Below are 21,662 nucleotides of genomic sequence, written 5' to 3'. Positions count from 1 at the left end.
ACTAGCCCTTCCGTTGAAAATGAAGAATTTTAACTCCTTTAGGTGTACTGAATTAATCATCTGAATAATGTAGTTGCTAAAAGACGCTTTCTGGAGAGGGAAAAAGCGGCTTTGCTGGGGGTTATGTTCTAGACGCCGGAGTAACTTCAAGCGGGCGGATTACGCTTGTGGGTGGAGCCGCAACATTTTTCCTGCACTCCAAGAATGACGATCCCATACCATCTTGTGGTGTGGTGTTTTACCATGCGCTCCCAACGCCAGTCTATGCACACAAACATCTTTAGTACTTTTCGCTTTGCTTGGTTATCAGATTCCATACACAGAACGGTATTGCCAGAAGTTAAACTTGGCGCCATGACCCCTTCCAAATTTCCCGCATCCGTATTTCCAGAGCGCCATCTGCCACCTCTTGCACGAACCCTCGCAGTTCGCCGATATTGCACTAGAGGTCGGCAACTGGCTAGGTGGCGCGAGCCGCCGTCCGATTTCAAGGACTGCGTCTATCTATGCGTTCACGCACTCGCACCAACGTTTCGCACCACTCCCTCTCTCTTTTGCTCTTTCTCGCTGTCATCGTTTTGTTAATCGCGCCCTCTCCCGCCTTCTTTATTTTCACGTTTTCATTCCGTCCGCGCGCTACGAGGGCGGCGAGGGAGCATGCAGTCACTCGACCGCGTGCGAAGACCGTCGGCGCGGCCGTGAGCGCTCCTCCAGCCACCACCGGCGGCGACGCACATGCTCTGAGGCATCCCCACCGACGGTGAGTGCCGCCCGGCCACGACGCCAGCTCGCGCACCCCGCTCCTCGTCGGCCGCGCGACCACTCGCGTGCCGGCCCCCGTGGGCGTGGGCCGTCCGAGCTGAGCAGGTTTGCGCCGGACTCTTCCCGGTCCACGCGCGTTCCTTGACCGACCCGGAGAGCCGCCGCACGCAGCGCGAGGCGGCTTCGGTGTCCGCGTAGAGCGCACCGCCCGTTCCGCGCCGGTCAGACGCCAGGTCCCTAAGAAGACAGCTGGACAGAGAGAGGAGCGGCCGACTCCGCCGCCAAGTCGCCAAGCCGCCTGTGAAGCACGCGGAACGCACTCGGTGTTCACCCCAAAAAGCCGTTCGTTCTGGCGCTCGTTTCATGCCCAGTGCTCCGAACATCGGGTGCACCCGCGGTTCCGACCACGGACCGCCGACGAGGCGTGGAGGCCGTCGGGTGCAGCGGCCGGCCGGTGGGCCCGGACCGGCGTCCGGGGCTCCGCACTCGTATTGATCAGCGGACTGCCGGTGCGGTGCCTGTCCGCGCTGATCAATAGCGGCCGTCTCCATTAACCGCCGGAGCAGTCTCCTTGTGCTCCGGTCTCTGCCCGACGGACGCGCGTCCGCGCACGTGCTGGCTGAGGCTGCATCGCGCTGTGTGGATCGCGCCCCGCCTGATCCACCATCCTCCGAGGAGGCGGTGACCGAGCGTTCAACGTCTAGTGCGCACCGAGCGATTTTAGTTAGAGGTAGGAGAGTAGTGATCCCGATTCGCACCATTCGCAGTCTTCACAGTGCGAGGGAAACACGCGGCCAGTGTTGTTGGTAGTAATGCGTACAGGTCACGGCGTTACCCGTTGCGGTACTCCTTACTTTTCTTCGCCAACGTAGTAATGCATGTACTCGTTATTTATTGTTAACAGTAACGGATAGCGCGCTTACGTTGCTTATTTCGGTATCGGGTAAAGCCGTTACGTTGCTCGTTCGATCTCCTTTGCCGAACTGCAAAACGTTACACTTCAATTTTTTTTTTTTTCTTGTTTCTAGGCGCCAACTAATGAACTTCGCGTTTTTTCTCGATTTGATAGTAGTATTCGGGTGGAACCGTAATAAAAATATAATTATGAAGTCAGGTAGCGCTTGTACCGTTTAATTGGTGTCCCTGTGTTTTTTTTTTTTTTTTTTTTTTTTTTTTTTCACGCTATGTTATAAGTTTTGATAAGATAACTATGTTAAGTTTGGGGGATCGGTGGCCGAGTGGGCTAAAGCGCACACCCAGCTCGACGCGCGTGGAGCGAAAGCTCGCGCTGCAGAACCCAGGGATCCTGGGTTCGAGCCCCACCCCTGCCCGTTTCGATCTGGATGAGCATCGTAACGGCGTGCGGTCATGTATCACTACTGCGTGGTGCACGTTAAAGACCCCAGGCTAGCGGTTGTACTGCACTGGCTAAATTGCTCATATACAGCGTGTGACTCGTCGCAACTTTAAATGGCTGACCAACTAACTACAGCCTGTATAAATATCCCCACAACCCCAATTTTTTATGTTAAGTTTCTGTATGGACATCGTGTTTCCTGAGATTTGGCGTTATGCATACCTGTTATGTCAAAACAGTAAAACGTTGTAATTCATAAATAAAAAGTCACGCAGCAGTAACGTGCGATATTTTTTACCAGTAACGGTAACGCGTTCCTTTTATTTCGAGGTAACGTAGGTCGGTAACGCGCACTTTTTGTTTACCAGTAACGAGTTATGGATTTCGTAACTTTTTTTTTTTTGTAACGCCTGCAACACTGAACGCCACAAGCGGTCCCTTTAAAGGTGTTAAACTCTGGAGCGGCACTTGGCGATTCGACTGGAACCCCTATTTGTGTTTCTTTTTATTATGATCTTGACGGGCATGGGGCGTACCAACCGCGGGGGGGGGGGGGGGGGGGGGGGGGGGGGGCAAGGGGGCTTGATTTTCCAGTTCTCAGAGTTGGGGGGACAAGGCGTGTGCTTTGCCCCCCCCCCCCCCCCCCCTCCCCCCTGACACAGCACTGGGCAGGGCAAACACCGGGCGGCTACGCCCAAGGGATGCCAAGGGGGGCCCTGGGGAGGGGGGGGGGGGGGGTCCGGTTTGCCCCCTTACTCAAAAACAAGTTGGTACGCCACTGGCCACCGGCAGCCAGACCCTTTTGAAAAGTCGGCGCCATGACCTGCCCGTCACTGCTTGATCTCCTGACCACGGATTGGACACGAGATGTGACGTCAGCGTTCGGGGACGACTTGGATCCAATCACGCTCTCCGGGACCCAGAAATGGCGACCATCGATGTTGCTCGAGGCACTTTTCAAAAGGGTCTGGTTCGCTCTTATTGCGTGATGTGCTTGGCCGGGTCCTGCCCATCCGTGGTTTCGCGGGACCGTGCTTTATCGAACACAACGCTCACGTCTGCCCCGTGGATAAACGTTTCGTTTGGAGTTCGTCGCTCAATGTGTAAGCGTTCTTAAGTTGCCCTCGTGCACTCGGCTCTCGCGTCGACTGCCGACGCCACTCGTGATATGGATGGCGCGAGTTGAGCGGTGTCCCCTGCTCGATGGCTTCGCGCGTGCAGCTCCGGTGCTTGGGTTCTGACAACGGGAGGAACTCGTTCGCGCGAGTGTTTTGCGAACGCTTCCCTCCCCTTCTGCATCTTCTCTGCGTTCATTGCGCACGTGTATTGCGCCGAAGCGGCATTGGCGTCCCCGGTAGGCTGGTTCCAGTGTTGGACAAAATACTGGATAAATGTAGTTGTTACTCAATACCTGCGTCCTAAAGTACTTAAAATACTATTCAAGTTACTTTCACTGTAAGTATCTTGAGTACAGTACACATACTTAGAAATATAATTCAATTATTTTTGAACATACTTCCGCACTGAGTAATTTGTGTCGACGTCAGTGACAAGCACAATTATACAGTTGCACAAGTCTGGTTTACCAGAATGGGTTATTAGCACGCAAAAGCACAAAATTGCACAAAAAAACAACAACCAAAAAGACATTATAGTTTTTTTTTTCAATTTAACTATAAGGAACAGGATATCACTGATACATGTTATAAAACATTTCCGGTACAAAACAAAAAGGTAATTTCAGTTACAATGACATCGTTCAATATAACATCCTGTGGCGCATCTTAGATACATCGTTTAACTACAATTCATATTCCCTATATGGGGAGTTGACTACAACAGAACTTGGGATACGGAAATGAGTGAAAGGATAACAGAGAGGAGAGCCCACCTTCCTCAAGTAGGTTGCGTTCAGAAAGGCACTCAGTGTTGGGGGACTCTTTGTTGGCATTTCGAGAGGCAATCCTTCTCGTAGTCCGTCTATTGTAAAACGACTTTTGTTTGGGCTAGTTGGTTCTTACTAGACATGATTAAAATAGCGCAAACTTGACAAGGACAGCAAAGAAGGCACACGTACAACAGAACTGGCGCTTACTTCCAACTAAGTTTATTTCATCATCAACCAAGCAATAAATACCATGATGAAATAAACTTAGTTGGAAGTAAGCGCCAGTTCTGTTGTACGTGTGCCTTCTTTGTTGTCCTTGTCAAGTTTGCGCTATTTTAATCATGTCCGTCTATTGTCCTGTACTCTCCTTATCAATGTTCGCTTACAGACAGTGTTCGCGAGAGCAATAAGTGCCGCACTGACAACAAAAAGAAAAATAAATAAAAAAAAACCTCGCCGTTTGGCCGTGGTCAAATCTACAAGCAAAAAAAAAGTGTTTTTTTTTTTTTTTTTGTCCACTTCTTATTTTTTTTTTTATTTGTTATTTTCTTGATGCTGAAGTCTGCATTGCTGTTGTGGGTTGTTTTCCGTTCTGTGTTGCGCCTCATTGTGGCAATCTTTACTTCCTTAAAACCACCCCTTCTGTTTGAGGATCTTTTTGGACAAACTCTAGAAAACAAAGCGCACCTTTGGGAAGGCGAGGGGAAAACCCTCATTGTACGAACTTCGGGGTGAAATGGGAGTCATAATCGGCACAAAAGCAATATTTTCACGAGCTCAGTCTAAGCTACCGTAGCTTATCGGAGCTAGCAACAGGATTTGGTTGCTCGAAACAATGTTCACGTTTGCTCGTGCCATGCCCACGCCACATCATACTGAAAAACTTGGAAAATGGCGCTATGTCAAAAATGTATTGTGAGATAATGAGTATAACACGCTCAGAAATGTTATTAAAATACAGTATCAAATACTCTCGATCAAAAGTATTTGCAAGATACCAAGATACTTCAAAAAGTATTTGAAATACAGTATCTAGGCACAAGTCTGGCTGGTTCACACATTCGTGTCGATTATGTTCGCAAAAACCGAAATCACAGCAACGACTAAAAGTTACCGGGACAAGTGTCCGCCGTACTCGACGTGGCACGCGATGCAGGACCTAGCTTCGCGAAGCAGTCGTGAGTCACGGTTGTTCCGATCGTTTCTGTCGTTTTGGTTGCTGCGAAGGCAACCGTCGCAAATCTGCTAACTATACTTCGTCTCACCCTACGATGGACTAAAGGCCAAAGCCATGGGTTGCCAGGTCCAATCACGTTCCACGCTAAACTATGACACCCTTAACATTGATAAGGGGTGGACGAATAATGCTCCGAATCCAAAAGCACTGCGTCATTTCTACAGCTTCGAAACTGCAAACTACTGCAAACAGCCTGTACGTCGTGGCTTTTTTTGCAATGTAACATTGTTGAGTCATTCACTGCTATTCAATTCTAACCACTGTCCGCCCATCCCCATGAGTGATCTGAGACGCCGGCACTGATACGTGCATCAAACGGCAATGCACGAAATATCTAAGTGGCTCGTGATTGGATCTGGAGGTCCGTAGCTTTTGCCTTTAGTCCATCGTAGGGTGAGACGAAGTATAGACTTTGGTCTGTCATCGACGGTCTGTGACCGCGTCATTTATCGGCCGTACCCACCGACCGACTGGCAGCGTACCTTGGTCGCAGTGACGCTGCGCTTTTATTCTGTGCGGGATGAACGGGCCGCAGATGCCTCGGTTATAGTGTACTAAAACGCGGAAGATAACGAAAAGAGGAGATAAAGCTCAGAAGCATAGAACACCGACAGTTCCATACCGGGTTTCGAACGGCAAAACAATATTTGGCGATAGTGTTCTGCTCGGATAATCGCGGACTATTTCGTGGTCATCGGTTTATGCTTTTAGCGCAGCGTGAACCACAAGCACGAGGTCCGAGCCGGGAAGCCATTGATTATGTGCTGTAGATTGCGAACCTGCTGGGGAAGCAACTTTGACGGTAAGAGCTCGAGCACCTTTGCTAGTGAGAGTTCATAGGAAGCATTGGTATGTGTTTATTAGCGCGAGCTGTGGGTAAAGCGATTTATCGTCTACCACGAACGACAGTTTTGATGGGTGGCAGAGGCGGTGTGGCATCGCGTTACCACCACTCACAGAACAGCTGCGCATACAGCAATGGCGGCCTGTGAATACACCTATTACCAGCCCTGTGAAAACAACAGAAGTCTTCCATGAACAGCGAGAAACGCTGGATCGACAAGGAAACTGTTCGGCCTGATCTGCTGTGTCACTGGAGATTTCTGAAACCACCGACAATATGTATCAGCCTCGGAAGTAATCCGTTACAAGTAACGGGATTACTTTGCGTAAATTACTTTTCTAATAATTTTTTAATTATAATCCATTACTTTTTTGAAAGTGTAATTTGTAATGTAATCTAATCACTTTTTTCAGGAGCAAATAACTGAAATTACTCGTTACTATTCTTCCCTCCCATCTAAGGGAGAAATAGAATGGAAGAAGGGCGATGTAACGGCCTTCGCGCTTTTAACATGCTAACACAAGACGGGGGTTCGCTCGCGAAGAGAGTGCTGGTGAGGGAAAGGAATTCACGGAAAGGGGGGTACGAGAGCCCAGCCAGAGCCCGTTTCTGGACTCGCTCGTACGGTCAGCCGGGCTGGGAGGATTCAAGATCAAAGCAACAGGCTTCGACTTCTTGGACAAGGAACAGACTGCTCCGAGCATACAAAAGAGCAGAAGAGTAATGGACCATAAGACCGTCGCTTGGGCTTCGTCTCGAGTAGGACCGTGAACACAGTGACCATGGTGCATATATCTGCTCCCTCCCCCTCCTCTACCCGCCTTCTTCCCTCCCCACCCATCCGCGCATGTCCCCCCAAATTATTTTTTTTTTTTCACACGAAACCGTTTTTTGTTTGTCGTGTCGATGTTTCTGCCTACAAACGCTCACCCTAGGGGTATCGCTGGCCGAGAGCGGGCTAGCGCACAGCAGCTCGGAGCACGTGGAGCGAAAGCTCGCGCTGCAAACTCAGGGACCCCCTGTTCAATCTCCACCCATGCCCGTCTCGATCTGGATGAGCACCGTACCGGCGTGCGGTTGTGGATCACTACTGCGTGATGCACGTTAAAGACCCCAGGCTAGCGGTTGTACCGCACTGGCTAAATTGCTCATCTACAGCTGAGACACCAGCCGCCCAGTGAGGTAGACTAACTTCCGGCTGTGTAAACATACACACAACAATTTGGTTTTTGCGCTCTCCCCCCAAACAGGGAGGAAGCTCTAATGAGACGTCGACCCTGCTCATCCTTGACAGCATAGTGGCTGGACCATCCAGTTATGTGGCTTCTGTCACTTGACTTCGCACTAGTGGATGTGTAAAGCAAAAACATCAGAGGTGCGATGGCAGCAGTTTATTGGAACAGAAAAAAAAATGTAGCATCAGCCCGGAGCTGGCCGGGAAGTACAACAAAACGGCTTGGGACATCGAAGCTGAACCCGTATTTTGAAAACGAGAATGCTAGAGTTCTCGTCAGCGAATTGCGCGTGCGTGAACTTAGACCGAAATTTTAGAGAAAGGAAACAGAGCCAGAGTTTTCTGAGTATAAACAGTGAATCACTTAGAGACACTGGAGATGAGAAGTCTCATGTAAACGCATGTGAAAGACATGGAAGCGTGCTGTTCTCTGTACCCTTTTTTATATATCTATATTTTCTGAACGGCCAAATCAGTTCAGCCGAGAAATTGTGTATTAATATTTCGTGTGACGTCCAAGTGGGTCATACAGTCGGATAACAACCTTTATCAAGCAGGAGTCTTCAAGTACCGCGTCTTGGTCTCACAGCCAGTCACTTTAAGTAGGTAAACAAGCCCTATTTAGGCGACATGCAGCAAACATAGAAAGACCATATATTTGGGGAAATTGTGTTTTGAAGCTCGCCGATGCCAAACTCGGATTAACTCGAATGGTGTGCGTTCCTCCGCCGCCCAAGTGGGTTCGTCGCAGGTTCATATGATTTACTTCGGTTCCGGTATGAGAGCGCACGTCTCGTTTATCTCGAACCCCTGTTGAAGTCCTTTCAAACTTTATAGATTCCTTCTTCTAAAATTATGAACCTAAAATTATGCGTAGATAGTGCTGAATGTGTTGTATTTTTGTTTTAATTTTCATGGGACGCAAAAGTTTCCCCCTAAAACACGCAGTATATAGCGTGTCTTTTTCGTGTTTCTTTGGAGTAACCCAAAAGTAATCGAGTGAAGTAACGAAGAAATTAATGAATTGCTTTTCACAAGGAGTAATTTGGAACGGTAATCCATTACTTTTAGGCCTAGTAATTAAAACTGTAATTAATTTTTTTTTAAAGTAAGGTGTGCAATTATAATATACATCAACTCAACAAGTGAAAGAAAATATCCGCTTACTGTATCTATCGTTGAGCATCAGGGATCTACCGCCTAGCAATGGTACAGCTGCAGGTAGCAGACATTAAAACTGAAAGCCAAAGAGTTCGGACTGCCGACCCATCCTCAGCCAAGTGCTCCCGCAGCTCCTTGGAGTTTTAGCCTTCATCAGAGGTCTCATGAAGACGACTTGGGCTTGCCACTCCGAGGATGCCAGGGAAACCTTGGCGTTAAAACTCCTCCTCAACTCATTCTATCCTAGCTTTCTTCCCCCCCAAAAAATTGATCAGTTGGCATTTTGGATCATGTCAAGGACAATTGGGTTACATTTCTTCACGTGGTTCGCTCGCTCGCTGAAAAGCGAATGTGACAATTTATTGTGGTCCGAAATAGGCCATTGAGTCACTTCGAAACCATAAATTTTCTATAACAAAAACGAATCTAAAAAAAATAATGCGTTTGTCCGTTTTTTTAAGCAGTTTTTTGCGATAACTGTAGTCCTGAATTCGTAAATAGGAACCTACGATGGGTCAAATTTTTGAAGAAGTAAAAAAAGCGGAGACGGCGGACGAAGAAAGGACGAACACAAAACGTCTCAAGAAAGACGTTTTGTGTTTGTCCCCTTCCTCGTCCGTTGTCTCCGGTGTTTTCAAATATATGTAACATCAGTTGTTAAAGTGGTTAGCTGGGCGAGTTGGTAAACGTTGAACATTATGAAAAATATCGCACAAAAATACACGAAAAAAAAAGAGGAAGGAACACAGAACACGGATGGGCGCGTACTCACAACTCTGGTATATTAGGTAGAAAAAGGAAAGATGAAGCAAGAACATCTGACTGACTGAACTGTATTCCCCCTGGTGTCATGAATTCATCTTTCCTTTCTTCACCTAATATACCACAGTTGAGAGTACGCGCCTGTCTGTGTTGTGTTCTTTCCTCAGTTGCCCTTGTATTTTCGTGCGCGATTTTTCATCGTGTGTAATATCAACCAGCTTTCCGGTTTACTTACTCTTTGTACGATGGGTGTTCTCTAAGTTGTGCCTCCTAGGCTGTATCTTTTTCATTCGGTGATGGGGTTGAAAGATGTTACATTCAATCGAAAGTTTGGAATCATTTCTTTCCCAGGGGCACATAAATTTGCCGCCAGCGGTGATGCACTTCCGCCAGCGGTCTCTGCGTGCCGTCGGTGAAGAATGAGCTTTTGGCGAGACCGACGCCGCGCTTGAGGAGCTGCGGTCCTAAGATGTTTTGCCCCGCGCACGTCAGAGGCTGCAGCTCGCGCCATCAGTTTCGGCTGCTTCCTAAGATAAAGGAACCATTGAAAAGTACGCGGTTCGCGTCCGACCTCGAGCTCACCAATGCATTGCGCCGTTGGTGTTGTCAACAGCCGCCCTCCTTCGTCTACGGCGGCACGCAGAGACTAGTGCACCGGTAGTGCATCGCCGCTGCTCGAGACTATGTGGAAACGTCCTGGGAAAGACGAGATTCCGAACTTTCAATAGAATGTAACATTTTCCACTTTCATCACCGAATAATAAGGTTACAGCAAAACTTGGAACATCCCTCGTGTATTAGAAACCCGAGAACAGTATATGATGATGTATATGATGTTTTGTGCCAACGGGGCGCCTGATATTCTCGCCTTAGTGGCTCGTGATCGGACTGCTGCGTGGTAGAAAGTAGCGTCGTTTACCCTAATCCGTCTTCCAAGGAGTCGCCACGCAGTCGCCAGCTCATTTGCGGGCGCACACTTTGGGACGTGTTTTTTCGATGCGCCTGCTGCGTGGCTTGACGCAGAACCTTCCTCGTGTTCTCTGGTGTCCTTTGACGCACCTCTCGATTTTCCCTACCGACGCACTTACGGCCGCGTCTTTAAGCCCGCCTTCCCCTCCAATGGCTGCCGTCTCGCTGCTTCCAGGCACAACGGCGGCCCGTCGTGACAAAAGCCCCTTGCGCAGTAGGCGGCGCAGAACCGAACTTAGAGCTACGTTGAAGACCCCGAGATGAACTAAATTTGTTCTCGGTTGTTCTCTGAGCGTGTTCACCGCCTTCGGTAGCTAACACGTGGAGACCATCACTTGTTCCTTTATTTTATTATTATTGTTCTAGTTTTCTTCACCGTGGAAAGCCGTAAGATTTCTCCAAGGACACTTTTTAAATGAGCTTTGTGTATCAGCTTTTTTAAGTATGTACCCTAGAAACCAAAAGGCCTGAGCGCGGTTTTTTTCCCATTGTTATGATAAAGATGAAAACAAACGATTTAGAAAACGTGTACACTGATTATGTGAGAAACATTAAAGTAACGGCGCATTTCCAACAAATTATGCTTGATATTTTAACGTAGCGCGCTCTTAAAAATGCCTCCCAACGAGGAAGAAGCCCGTTGGCAGCAGAATCACAAATATGGGAACAACACATACGAGTGGCGGCACGAAACAAATAGGTTTGGAAGACGTTTGCTTCGTCCCGTTTTTCCTGAATGTACTCTTACGGCAAGTGTAACTAAATAAAAAAAGTTTACATTACTGGAAAGAAAAAGTATTGCTTCTTTTGTGGGAGTCTTATTTTAATTCTCGATATCATATGACGTGAGGCCCCAAAGTAGTCATATAAACCAATCAAATCTAAACATGTCACTGGCAAAACTGTGAGTTACAAAAAGCATAGAGGACGAGGTATCTTCTCCTTAAAATCGTCTGACCCCCCCCCCCCCCCCCCCCCCCCCGGTGTTGCGTTCACCCTCGACCTTTCCTTTTCAATATGGGCTATGTGGCCTCCAGACTCAAATGAGTTTGAGACCATTGCTCTATGCAATGCCAAATCTGCGGCAGAACAGCTCTTGTAGCTCGTGCATCGTGATATCCAAGCTCTGACTTCCGTTATTAATGCGAAAGCATGAACTGTCCCATGGAGCGAGTCGACATCATCAGCTTTGAAGCCCCGCCAAACGGCTCCTTAAATCCTTTCTCCAAGTGAAGCCAGCTCCCACATATGAAACCACGCGAAAAGCCTAGCCAAGCGGCACCTAGTTTCCCCGATCCCAAAGAAGCGGAGTAAAGCTGATGGATTTCGGATTCGGTCCTATTGGCTGGCGCGCGTCGACGAGGCTCCCATTGGCCGTTGCGCGTCAGTTCTAACATCCGCCACCCCATGGCGCGGCGTGTCCGTCAGCGCGAACACGAAACGTCCAAGGTCAGAGCTGCGAGCAGAGGACGCGCTCTGGCCGTCGACGCAAAAACGCTGCAGACGAAATAAGGGAGCGGAAGAATGACGTGCATGGGCTTTCGGATTTGCAACTCACAAGAAGTGCTGGTGTACCTCGAGCCTTTTGGTTATTGAGATAAAAATGCTGGCATTACCGCGAAAAAAAAAAAAAAAAAAAGCCGTTTAAAACTCCCTGTGACGCCGAATTGGAGCGCAGCTATTGAGGAGGAGGAGGGAAGGGTACTGAGGGGAGGGTCGACCCCTCCTCCTCCGTCGTGATCCTGCCTCCTAATCCTGAACGAAAGGGCTCCGGTTCGAAGCCGGCCGAGGTACAAGAGATAAGTCTTTTAAAATCATTTTTCGGAGTAATGAAAATTCGGATTCGTCCCCCCTGCTCATCCTCCCTGCTCCCCTCCTTTCTCCTTCTCCCCTCACGGGGGTCACGTGATCTCGGGCCCGGGGGGGGGGGGGGGGGGGAGGAGAGGGGAGGGGGTTACGTGACCCCTGAGCCTGGGGGTGTCACGTGACCTGGGGGGGTCACCTGACCTGGGGGGGGAGGTCACGTGGCCTCACGGTAACGCCGACGGTAACGCCGACGGCGACGCCGCTCAAGCCAGAAACGGGCGCCTAAGAGGTGCGCTCAAAAAACATCAACGTGATTTGCACCGGGAATTTGATAAAACTACAACGTGCGCCCTGTTTTTTCCAGTTTTTTTTTTTTTTTTCTGATAGTGTGAATGAGAAGGAAAGGCTGGGTAGAACACCACAAAGTCCACACTCCGACGGCTATTCCTGCAGCAGCTGTCATAGACCCGGCTTTCTATTTCCGAACTCCGATACACACCGTTCTATATCAAACTACCGTTTGCTCGCCCTTGAGTACTGCCGAATAACCGCATACTACTTCGTCGAGGTCGTTATACTACACGCTCTTCGCGCCTCGGCTCTGCTTTTGTTTACGCGGCATTCGCTGTCGGAAATCGCTCTCCAAATGACGCCGCCTTCCTCCGCGTTGTCAAGGGCAGCGGCGGTATCCGGAGCGACAAACGAGCTGGTCTGGCGTTGGCCGTTTCCCGTCTGCGTTGCCGCCTTCATCGCGTCGTCTCTGCGGTTTCCCGACGCGGACCCCTTTGCCCTAACTAACACGACCGATTTCGCCCGCAGGTCTCCGAGGACGCCATGCCCTGGTAGACGTGGCTGACGGACGCTGCCACGGCCATGCCTCGGTTACGGACGACGCTCTCGCTGTCCGCCGTGTTCCTGGCGCTGGTGCCGTGCCCGTCGTCTTCGAGCCCGTTGACGCCGGCGTGTGGAGAGACGCGCGAGGGCGCCGAGAAGGGCATTGTGCGGCCACCCCAGTTCCCCGCCGGTACGGACGTGGTCAACTGCAGCTGGTTCTTCAGGGCCGCTCCGGGTTTCAAGCTCCTGGTGCGTGTGGACAACGCCGAGTTCGCATCGGCCCAGCTGCGCGCGTCCGTCCTGCGGCTCAGCGTGGACGGCCAGGTGCTGGAGATAAGCCGCAACTGCGTCGACTGCCTCGAATCCCTCGTTGCCGGGCGGGAACTCCTGGTGCAGTTCGTGTCCACTAAAGCGGCCGACGCGTCGAAGGACGGCGGCACGGGATCCTTTCAGATACGCTACAAGGCGTTCAATCCCGGCCAGTGCGAGCGACCCCGGAGCCCCAACCAGGGCTACGTGTTCGGCAGGGATTGGCGGCTGGGCCGCGAAGTGAGTTACCACTGCAACCCGCCGTACGACCTCCTGGGCAGTTCTTCGGCGCGCTGCATCGTCCCGGAGCAGCGGTTCGTTCCGGAATGGAGCAGCCTGCCCCCTCGCTGCGCGCTCAGCGACTGCCGCAAGGGACCCGTCCACAGGACCGCGGGTGCGGGGGCCATCGCCAGTCCCGGCTTCGCGGAGCAGCGGCTGCCGGCCAACCGCAAGTGCCAGTGGGAGATCCAAGCCGAGGCCGGGCACCAGGTGAAGGCGGCCTTCACGAGGCTGCGGCTGCCCGAGCACCGCCTCGGCGGGGAGGCACCACACCTGTACCTCTTCGATGGTGACGAGAACACGCCGCTGGCCAATCTTAGTGCCGTCCAGATTGAGGAGGGCGAGAGCCCGCTGAACGTCACCACCGTCTCCAGCAAGCTGCTCGTGGTCCTGCTCACCGGCACCAGGCTCGAGGAAGACGCTGTTATGTACATGGAGTACGCCGCCAATCCGAGCACGTGCCCCGACCCGGGCCGGCCCGACAACGGGGAGCTGGTGGCGTATAGCCTGGCCGTCGGCTCCAGCGTGGGCTTCCGCTGCAGGCCCGGCTACGTGCTGGACGGGGACTCCCGCGCCGAGTGCCTGCCAACGGGCACCTGGAGCGCGTCCAGGCCCAAGTGCCTGCTGGAGGCGGGCCACGGAGACCACCAAGACGTGGCCGTGGACGTGCACGTCGAGGACGTGGGCCAGGAAGACCTCATCGGTATCCTGGGCGGCACGCCGGCGCCCTTGGGCGGACCGCGGGGTCTTACGCCGCCTCCCGTGGAGGTGACGACGACGTCGGCCCCTCCTCGGGATGTGCCTGAAGTGGCCCAGGCGAAGCCGTCCAGGGCTAAGCACACGCCCGTGTTGAAGGCGTCTTGGTCGACTACGACGACGACGTCGACGACGGCTTCGCCTACACCACCAAGGGCACCTGCGGAGTCGTCCGAAGAGGCTCTTGACCCGGTGGCTCACGTGTCCGGTCTCAAGCCTGCGCTGAAAGAAGAGAGGGTGAGTGAATTCTTGTCGTCTCGGACCTCGGTGATGGCCAACTAATGTCCATTCCGGAGCCGCGTTTGCATTGTTACGCCAAAGTCATGAGCGCGCATACGTTTCGCGGAGTCGCGACAATGCTTTCTCATTCACACATCCGCTAGGGGTATAGTGGTGCGCGTTCATCGCGGGCAACCGCAAAGGGCGCTCTCCGTTGGTGCCCAAGATGCATACTGAGAGTAAAGTCCGTCGTGTCTTAGAATATTTTTCTTGTGGCTAGGGTGAGTTAGTGAAAACGCAAGACGCTAAAGCGTTACGACAGAGAGGGCAATATCCAGCACCACCACAACAGCAGGTGGCGCGGGTGGCGCCGCACTCCCAGTGGCTCAGCGCTTCCGTCCACACGGGCGGATGCCACTGTCGTACAAGCGGCGCCATCTAGATTACTGATTGCGATCGTGTCGCCATATTGTTAACCGTTCCAGGGAGAACAAAGTGGAGTTGCATCTGCATTGCGCATCGCGGTCAGAAATTGCGATATCGGTCTCGGTACATAAACGATTACACTAAAATTTCCTGTCCGAAAACGTTTTTTTACGTATAACGATTTCGTCAGATATGCCCAAAGTAATGCCGAGTATTTTAACGCAAAATGTGTTATAGGGCTGGTTTTGGTATTTGGAACGTTGTGATACGGAAAGTCGTTAAAGTGTGGTTGAACTTAGCGAGAAAACTGGCCCTGTGAATTGAGTGGTAAAATATGGTCTTTCTATCCTTCTTTCTTTCTTTATTTATTTGTTTTCCTTCGGGCAGGGCCCGAAAGAAGGGCCAGTGCAAAAAGCTAAAAAAGCCTGACGTGGCACTGGTCCCTTGTAGCCCACACATAAAAAAAAATAACATGAAAATGCATTCCATCTAACAAAATAATACAGCAGGATAAAAAAACTTTTAAAGACTCCTACACTGTACCATGAACTGAGGCACACATACATAAGAAAAATGCCACAATAAAAGCCATGTATATGAGGATAAAAATGCGTACTGAATGCAAAAAACAAGAATACAGACTATAATCCACATGAAAGAAAAAACAATTCATCTAAGGAACACACAAATAACAAACGTCATTATCGCTCACTTTACAGAAAACTGAACAGTGTATACCCAACAAGGCGAGTCATGCACATAAAATAAAACAAGGATGAATTTTGAACGTATAAAGTATAATACAACACTTTATTGTGATTAGGAAGCTTAGATATGCTTACGTTTGTTAGTTTTGTCTTAGGTCGTTGGGGGGCAGACACAAACACTTATATGAGTACTCAGCACACCCATGTTGCGCGTAATTCTAGCGTTATATGTAGGTTAATTTGCATGCAGTTTATTGGTTCACTAGACTGTTGCAGGGCCCTTCCAATTACAGAAGGAATGGTTAAAAAAAAACATAAGCGATCAATGATCTGAAAATCACTTAGTTTACCTTGACTCAGGGTGCTGAATAAGTAGAAGACCCCAAATATTTGGGTGGCGCTGTTTTGCTCGAAATAATACAAAGACGCCAGCAATCGAGGAATTCGAAAAATGCAACACTGGTGCTTCCTTTTACCACCCACGTTTCTCGCTTTCCACGCAAAATATCGGCGACTTTCCGACATGGCTGGCTTATCCTCATCAAGTCAACAATCTGCGGGAACGGACAGGTTACTGTGTCAGGGTACGTGTGGATTGCAAAAGGGGGTTGTGACGGTCTGATATACGAGATTTTGAACTGAGCTATCTTTCCAAATATGCCCTTGATCAGCACAATTTTCAAGTCGTATGTTGTGGGCACTCTCGAGTGACCCACAGGCCCTCTTTTGCCCGTGGCCTGTCCCGTTTCTGCCAAGAGTTTGCATCTGTGAAGCCCCTCTAGGGTGAAACGCGTGGTTTCGGCAAAGGCAACCATTGCAGAGGGCCAGTGCTGCGCCACCTGGATACCGCGGCCTTAGTGCTCACACTGGACATGGCGTTCGGCTGCGACCCAATCAGTGAGGACAACGAGCCGCACGCTGATGCTTGGAGACAAAGATCCAAAGGTTTATTTTATAAGTTCTGCGTCGCAACCACTTGCTTGCAGTCTGTGCAACGCACTCGTCCGCAGCAGTTCATGTTGACCATGAAACGCTTCTAACAAGTCGCAGCCACTCCCAGGATGATAAAAATTACGCAAGTTTGTTTAGGAATATTAGTGCAAGGTGTGCAGAAATAAGCGTTACAAAGTCTTAAGAGGTTATCTTAATAGTTATTCGACGTAATGGACGATTCGTACAGTTTCTCTGGCAACACCGCTTTTGGCTTACTCAAGGACAATAAATCATTTCAAGATTCGTCTAGACTGCTCTAAAAGTGGTCTTATTTTTTACAGTCTTTTATTTGAAAATGTGTACCTTCTACCGTTCACTTAACCGTTTTCTGTAATTGGAGTCCACCCAGTTAACTGTTTCGTATTTTCCTTTTTTTTTTCATTTACGTGCTTTCAATTAAAACGTTTGGCCCGTTTTATCACTTTTCTGTTGTACACCTGGCTCGGGGCAGTAGGTAGTGTATTGTTAAAAAAAAAGTCACGAAGGCATGTTTTCAGTTTTTACTGATGAGTACTTATGAGTTCATATTCATCGAGTTCATAAATGATTTACAATTTATTGAATATTGCTTCCCTTCTATGAAAACAAGACATGGAGCTAGCGCAAATAGGTTCATGACGACACGTAAAATTGAATTTTTTTTTACTTGCGTGTAAAGTCACGGGCTTACATCCTATAATATGAGAAGAGTGCGGTGAGCGTATTGTCCTGATGCCAAATTGTCGGCCGAAAACTTTTCTGTGCGAGAAACATTTTGACATGTTTAAAAATTCTTAAAACCTCTCGACTAATTATACCTACTGTGCCGTCGCTACTCCGCTTTCCTCATTAGATGTGAAGGAAAATCTGTTTTGTAGCGAATCTTGTTTTACATCGCTTCCAACTCCTGGCCGCTACCACCGCGGTACTAGGAGGGTCGCGGCCCTATACCTTGTGGCGCGCGTGGAGGTAAGAGGGAATGGAGAGTCTCTCTCCGCTCGTTGGTCAACGTTCCTTCGGGTTTAAATTTTGCTGAACGTTATTGCGCTTTGTTCTCGAACACAGTGCTTTGAGCATGAGGGAGAGAGCGAAGAAACATCTTTAAAGCATCTAGTCCGATGCTCGCGTTTACTACGAATCCTGGCCCAGCACGTTCTTGATGTGCTGTGGCCAGAGGGGGGCGGGAGGGGGCAAGGGGCGTGCGAACACGCGAGCGCCGGCCGATCAGCCCTTTTTAGCACCTCGGAGCGGCACCACGTGAACGGGGAACGCCTACGAAGGCTCGCGGTGCTTGCCTTTGTTTCATGGTTCACGGAAAGATAGCACGGAGGAACCGTCAACTTGTCATTTCCGCTTCGTAGCCCGGTGGCCGTTCTCCTCCTTCGGGGCTCACAACTGCTCTGGCTTTCGGAAGCATTCGCTAATGCGACAGAACTAAGTAGGAAAAAAAAGGGGAGGGGGGGGGGTGGGAATGCATGGCGTCAACAACAAAGTAGTAGTCAGTGCGTATACGTACTAGGACGATTCGAGTGACGGTATGTCGACAATCGGAAAGTAATGCTCGATATTGAAAAAAAATTGAAGCAAGTCCGGTAACCAAGATGGAATCATTGGGCAACCAGCCTAATCGATGGCATCGTATTTCCTGGGGAGGTGGCGAGGACAGAGAGCCGCTATCGAGGCTCCAATGAGTGTCTGGGCCAGCTGCGGCGGGCGCTGTCTGGAAGCGTTCCCTCGTTCTCCCGCACCGCTGCCCCTAATGAAGGGGCGCTGGATCGACCCACACCCGCGGACCAGTTTGTCCCCGAGGCGCGGCGTCTGCTCGTCTCTTCCTCCGTGCTCCAAACTGCGCTGACCCTGCCGCCGCGGCACCGAGAAGCGCTCTCTGATGGCCGCTGCGGGTGGGTCCCCCGGACGAACAGACGCTGCCGGCGCGAGCCCAGGCGGCCCCGTGAGCGGCCTGCCTCGGTAGCGTCCGATCCCGTGGGCGGCCCGACGGGCCTTCCCGGTTCGGCGACCTCCGACCCCGGCCTGCGTTGCGCAGTGGGTCGCGGGGCGTCGCACTGGAGCGGTGACGGAGGGCTCGCTAGGCGGGGGACTGCGCCTGCCTTTTACCCGGGTGCTCCGATCGCGTCGGACTCTGACGAGTTCCCCCCCCCCCCCCCCCCCCCCCCCAGACGTCATGACTAGCTACGCAGTGCTGCCTAGCTCGCGTCAGCATCGTCAACAACGCGTCTCGCAGCGTTTACCAACGACGCTACATGCGGCGACGCCACGACGAACGCGTCTGTCCCTTTGCGGAGTCTTCCGTCGAGCATCAACGTGTTTGGAGCCTGATCGGTGATCCACTAACAGTGGTCCAAACGACCCCGAGAGACGCGCAAGGCCGGCCACCGCCAATAGGGCCGGCGAGGGCCCAAAGACGTTAACTCACTTTTTGTCCGTTATGGCGTTCTTTGTGTGGCTTTTCTTACCGCGATTCTTAAACTTTTTTTTTTGTTTACGAAATGCGAGGCTATAGATAGGCCTTGCGCAAACAACCAAAGAAGCGAGGAAGGTTCCTAGACACCACCATTGCCCGTTTTAGTAAGTATGGTACGTAGGCTCGGTACAGCGGAGAGCTCTCGCTTTGTGGGATGCCAGTATCCAAAGCAGTTGCATAGTTGTCAGCGCACCCCTCCCGCCCCCCTCCCCCTTTTTAGGATCCCCACCGACTACGGACAGGGAAGCAGCACTCGGCGCCAACTATGTTGTGCTCGCGCATTGTTCCGCAGTGCTGGAGCCCCGCACGGCTGCGAGGGCACGTCGCTTCGTCTTCCGCCTCACTCGCACGTGCTCGTAAGCTTTGACGGAGTTCAAGCACTGCGGAAGCTACGCGAGACTTGACAGCATAGTACAAAATAATTGATGCCGAATGTAGGTAGAGGGATTGGTCACCCGAAGAAACTGATGTCCTGTTCACCATTTTGGTAATGGTGGAGTTCAGACGTATCTACAAAGATCACAAGAAAGCAACGACGCTAGTTGGTGTTATCGAGAGGCGACGGGAATCGGAATGGACTTCGATGCAGTCGGTTTTTCGCCGTCACACTCACCTTTCCGGATGGATGGCTGTTAACGGCTGTAGCCTTTATATCGGGCGGCAGCTTGCGTCACCTAGCCTAGAAGTTAAGAACCAAAAGTATGATTTCTTTCCTTCGCCAATTTGCTTACCCTCTGCAATTTTGTAACCATCACCAGGTGGTGTCGGATATCACCGGGATGACTTTCAGGGGATCGGGCGAGAAAAAACAAAAAACTGCACCTCCCCCCCCCCCCCCCCCCCCCCACCCCTTTTCTTTTTTTTGTTTTATCCAGACGAGGGAGTTGCCAATTTTCCTCTTGTCAAACCTAGTCAGCGTCACCCCCGGCACTGGGCCCACTGGGAGACAGGGTGGAGACTTCGGGCCGGAGCCACGCGGGAGGGAGTCCCAATTTCCCTTCGTCTTGCCTGTCCTTAGTTGTGCCAGTTAATCGTGCGTCATCCGATTATCCCTAGATAATTTCCGCCAGTCATTCAATCTCCCCTTCGTTATTAAAACGCAGTTATCATCCATTCTTCCATTCTCGTCTGCGAATCTGTCGCTCCCTCGGGGAAGGCGGGAGCAAGCCCTGTGCACCTCAACACCACTTGTTCTATTGTCTCGTCTTCCCCTTGGCACACCGCGTATTCATTTCCTCATGTCCTATATGTCCTAGTCCTCAATACTCCTGCTCTAGCCCCGCATCAATCAATCAATCCTTTATTTCTTTCACAAGAAAGATAGCAGATGGGACAAAAAGCTACAAGTGCAGCTTGACGAGGCCCCAGTTCCAAGATGGCAGTTAGCATTTGACAGCGAGCTCTCCCGTGAATTATTGTACCGATGTTCCTTCCTTGATTCCGGTTTTCCTCCCCTACACATAGTTAAAGCTCATTTTCCTTGCATTCTTTCCTTTCACATTTTTTCTCTCGGCTTCTTTTACTACCTTTTTCACAGAGGTAGCGTATTCTGCTCCCGCACTTGACTGTTTGTATTTGAATTTTAGTTATCGGGTTCGGTTTTTTCATTTAATGTTCAAACTTTTCATCTACAGATGCTTATATACCTTTCTCACCCATCGCATATCCTCAACTGTGTCCAGCCTTTGTTCGAATTTCTACTTACTGATCGCCTCTCTAGCCTCGAAAGATGCCCAGCCCGTGTCTCCCTGCACCCCTTCGTTTGGTGTATTCCCATGCGCTTGCAATGCCAGTCTGCCCACGCTCCTCTGCCGGGTCTCGAAGCTCGACTGGACCTCAGATTTCATGCACGATTGCTGGGAGTTGAAGCTCTTGTACCTTTCAATGAAGTCTAGGAAGGTCTTGAAATAACTAGCTATATATACACCTCTTATAACTCCTCCTTTTTTACCATGTCTTTTCCGGTCGCAGATAATTGCTTATTCATTGTGTTTATTCTTGCGTGAAATTCATGTTTATCTTTTACACGATCCATGTTCATACTTTTATTACATCACCAGCTACTATAGCTTTGTCTTCTCCTTAAAACTTTTTCTGAAACAGTTAGTGCACCTGGCGCATCTCTGCCTAGTTGCTGTCGCACCATAAAACGCTAATCAATTAATCCATTTCAGTGCCAAAAAAAAAAATCACATTAACGTCATGCCATTGCAGTTCGTTGACTTTCAATAGAAAGTTGTTGCGAAGTAATTGCATAATAGTTTCTGAAACTAATGCATAGCTGCAATTCTTTTTGTGCACTAGTAATTCTAATTCTAATTACCTAATCTCTGATCTAAGACGTTGTGGTTGTAATGAAATTACGTTTCAGGAATAATTTCCGCAAGTATGCTGGTCGGTTACCTCTTTAAGTCAGATCCATGGGAGTTCTGTCTCGTTCAATTTTGTTGCTTAACGTTCGATGAAACTCTGTTTCGAATTAAACGGTACCACACCATGTTTCTACAAGTTTTTGCTGAAAACCCTTTCCTAACTTACAAAATTACAGCAGATAAAAACCTCTAAAACTGTCTCCCTTCCACATATTCTCTTTCAAAAAAGTTTTTAACCCTTGCTATGATTGTGCATTCAGTGTGAACACCCTCGAAAAGGGCTGAA

At 50.2% G+C, this 21,662-nt stretch overlaps 1 protein-coding gene across 1 annotated transcript in view; it reads left to right on the top strand.

The window, feature by feature from the left end:
• Window positions 1–550: 550 nt before the first annotated feature.
• Window positions 551–21,662, top strand: part of LOC8027786 (CUB and sushi domain-containing protein 3) — a 102,128-nt gene continuing 81,016 nt past the window's right edge. Inside the window, exons 1-2 of the mRNA XM_029994367.3 lie at window positions 551–760; window positions 12,840–14,435. Coding sequence (XP_029850227.2) covers window positions 12,894–14,435 — 1,542 coding nt within the window. The 5' untranslated portion in view covers window positions 551–760; window positions 12,840–12,893. The remainder of the gene's footprint in view (window positions 761–12,839; window positions 14,436–21,662) is intronic.

The sequence above is a fragment of the Ixodes scapularis genome, unplaced genomic scaffold (assembly GCF_016920785.2).
Source record: "Ixodes scapularis isolate PalLabHiFi unplaced genomic scaffold, ASM1692078v2 PGA_scaffold2__306_contigs__length_199485367, whole genome shotgun sequence".
Classification (NCBI taxonomy): Eukaryota; Metazoa; Arthropoda; class Arachnida; order Ixodida; family Ixodidae; genus Ixodes; species Ixodes scapularis.
The sequence above is the reverse complement of the archived record's forward strand: the minus strand, read 5'-3'. Positions and strand labels throughout refer to the sequence as shown.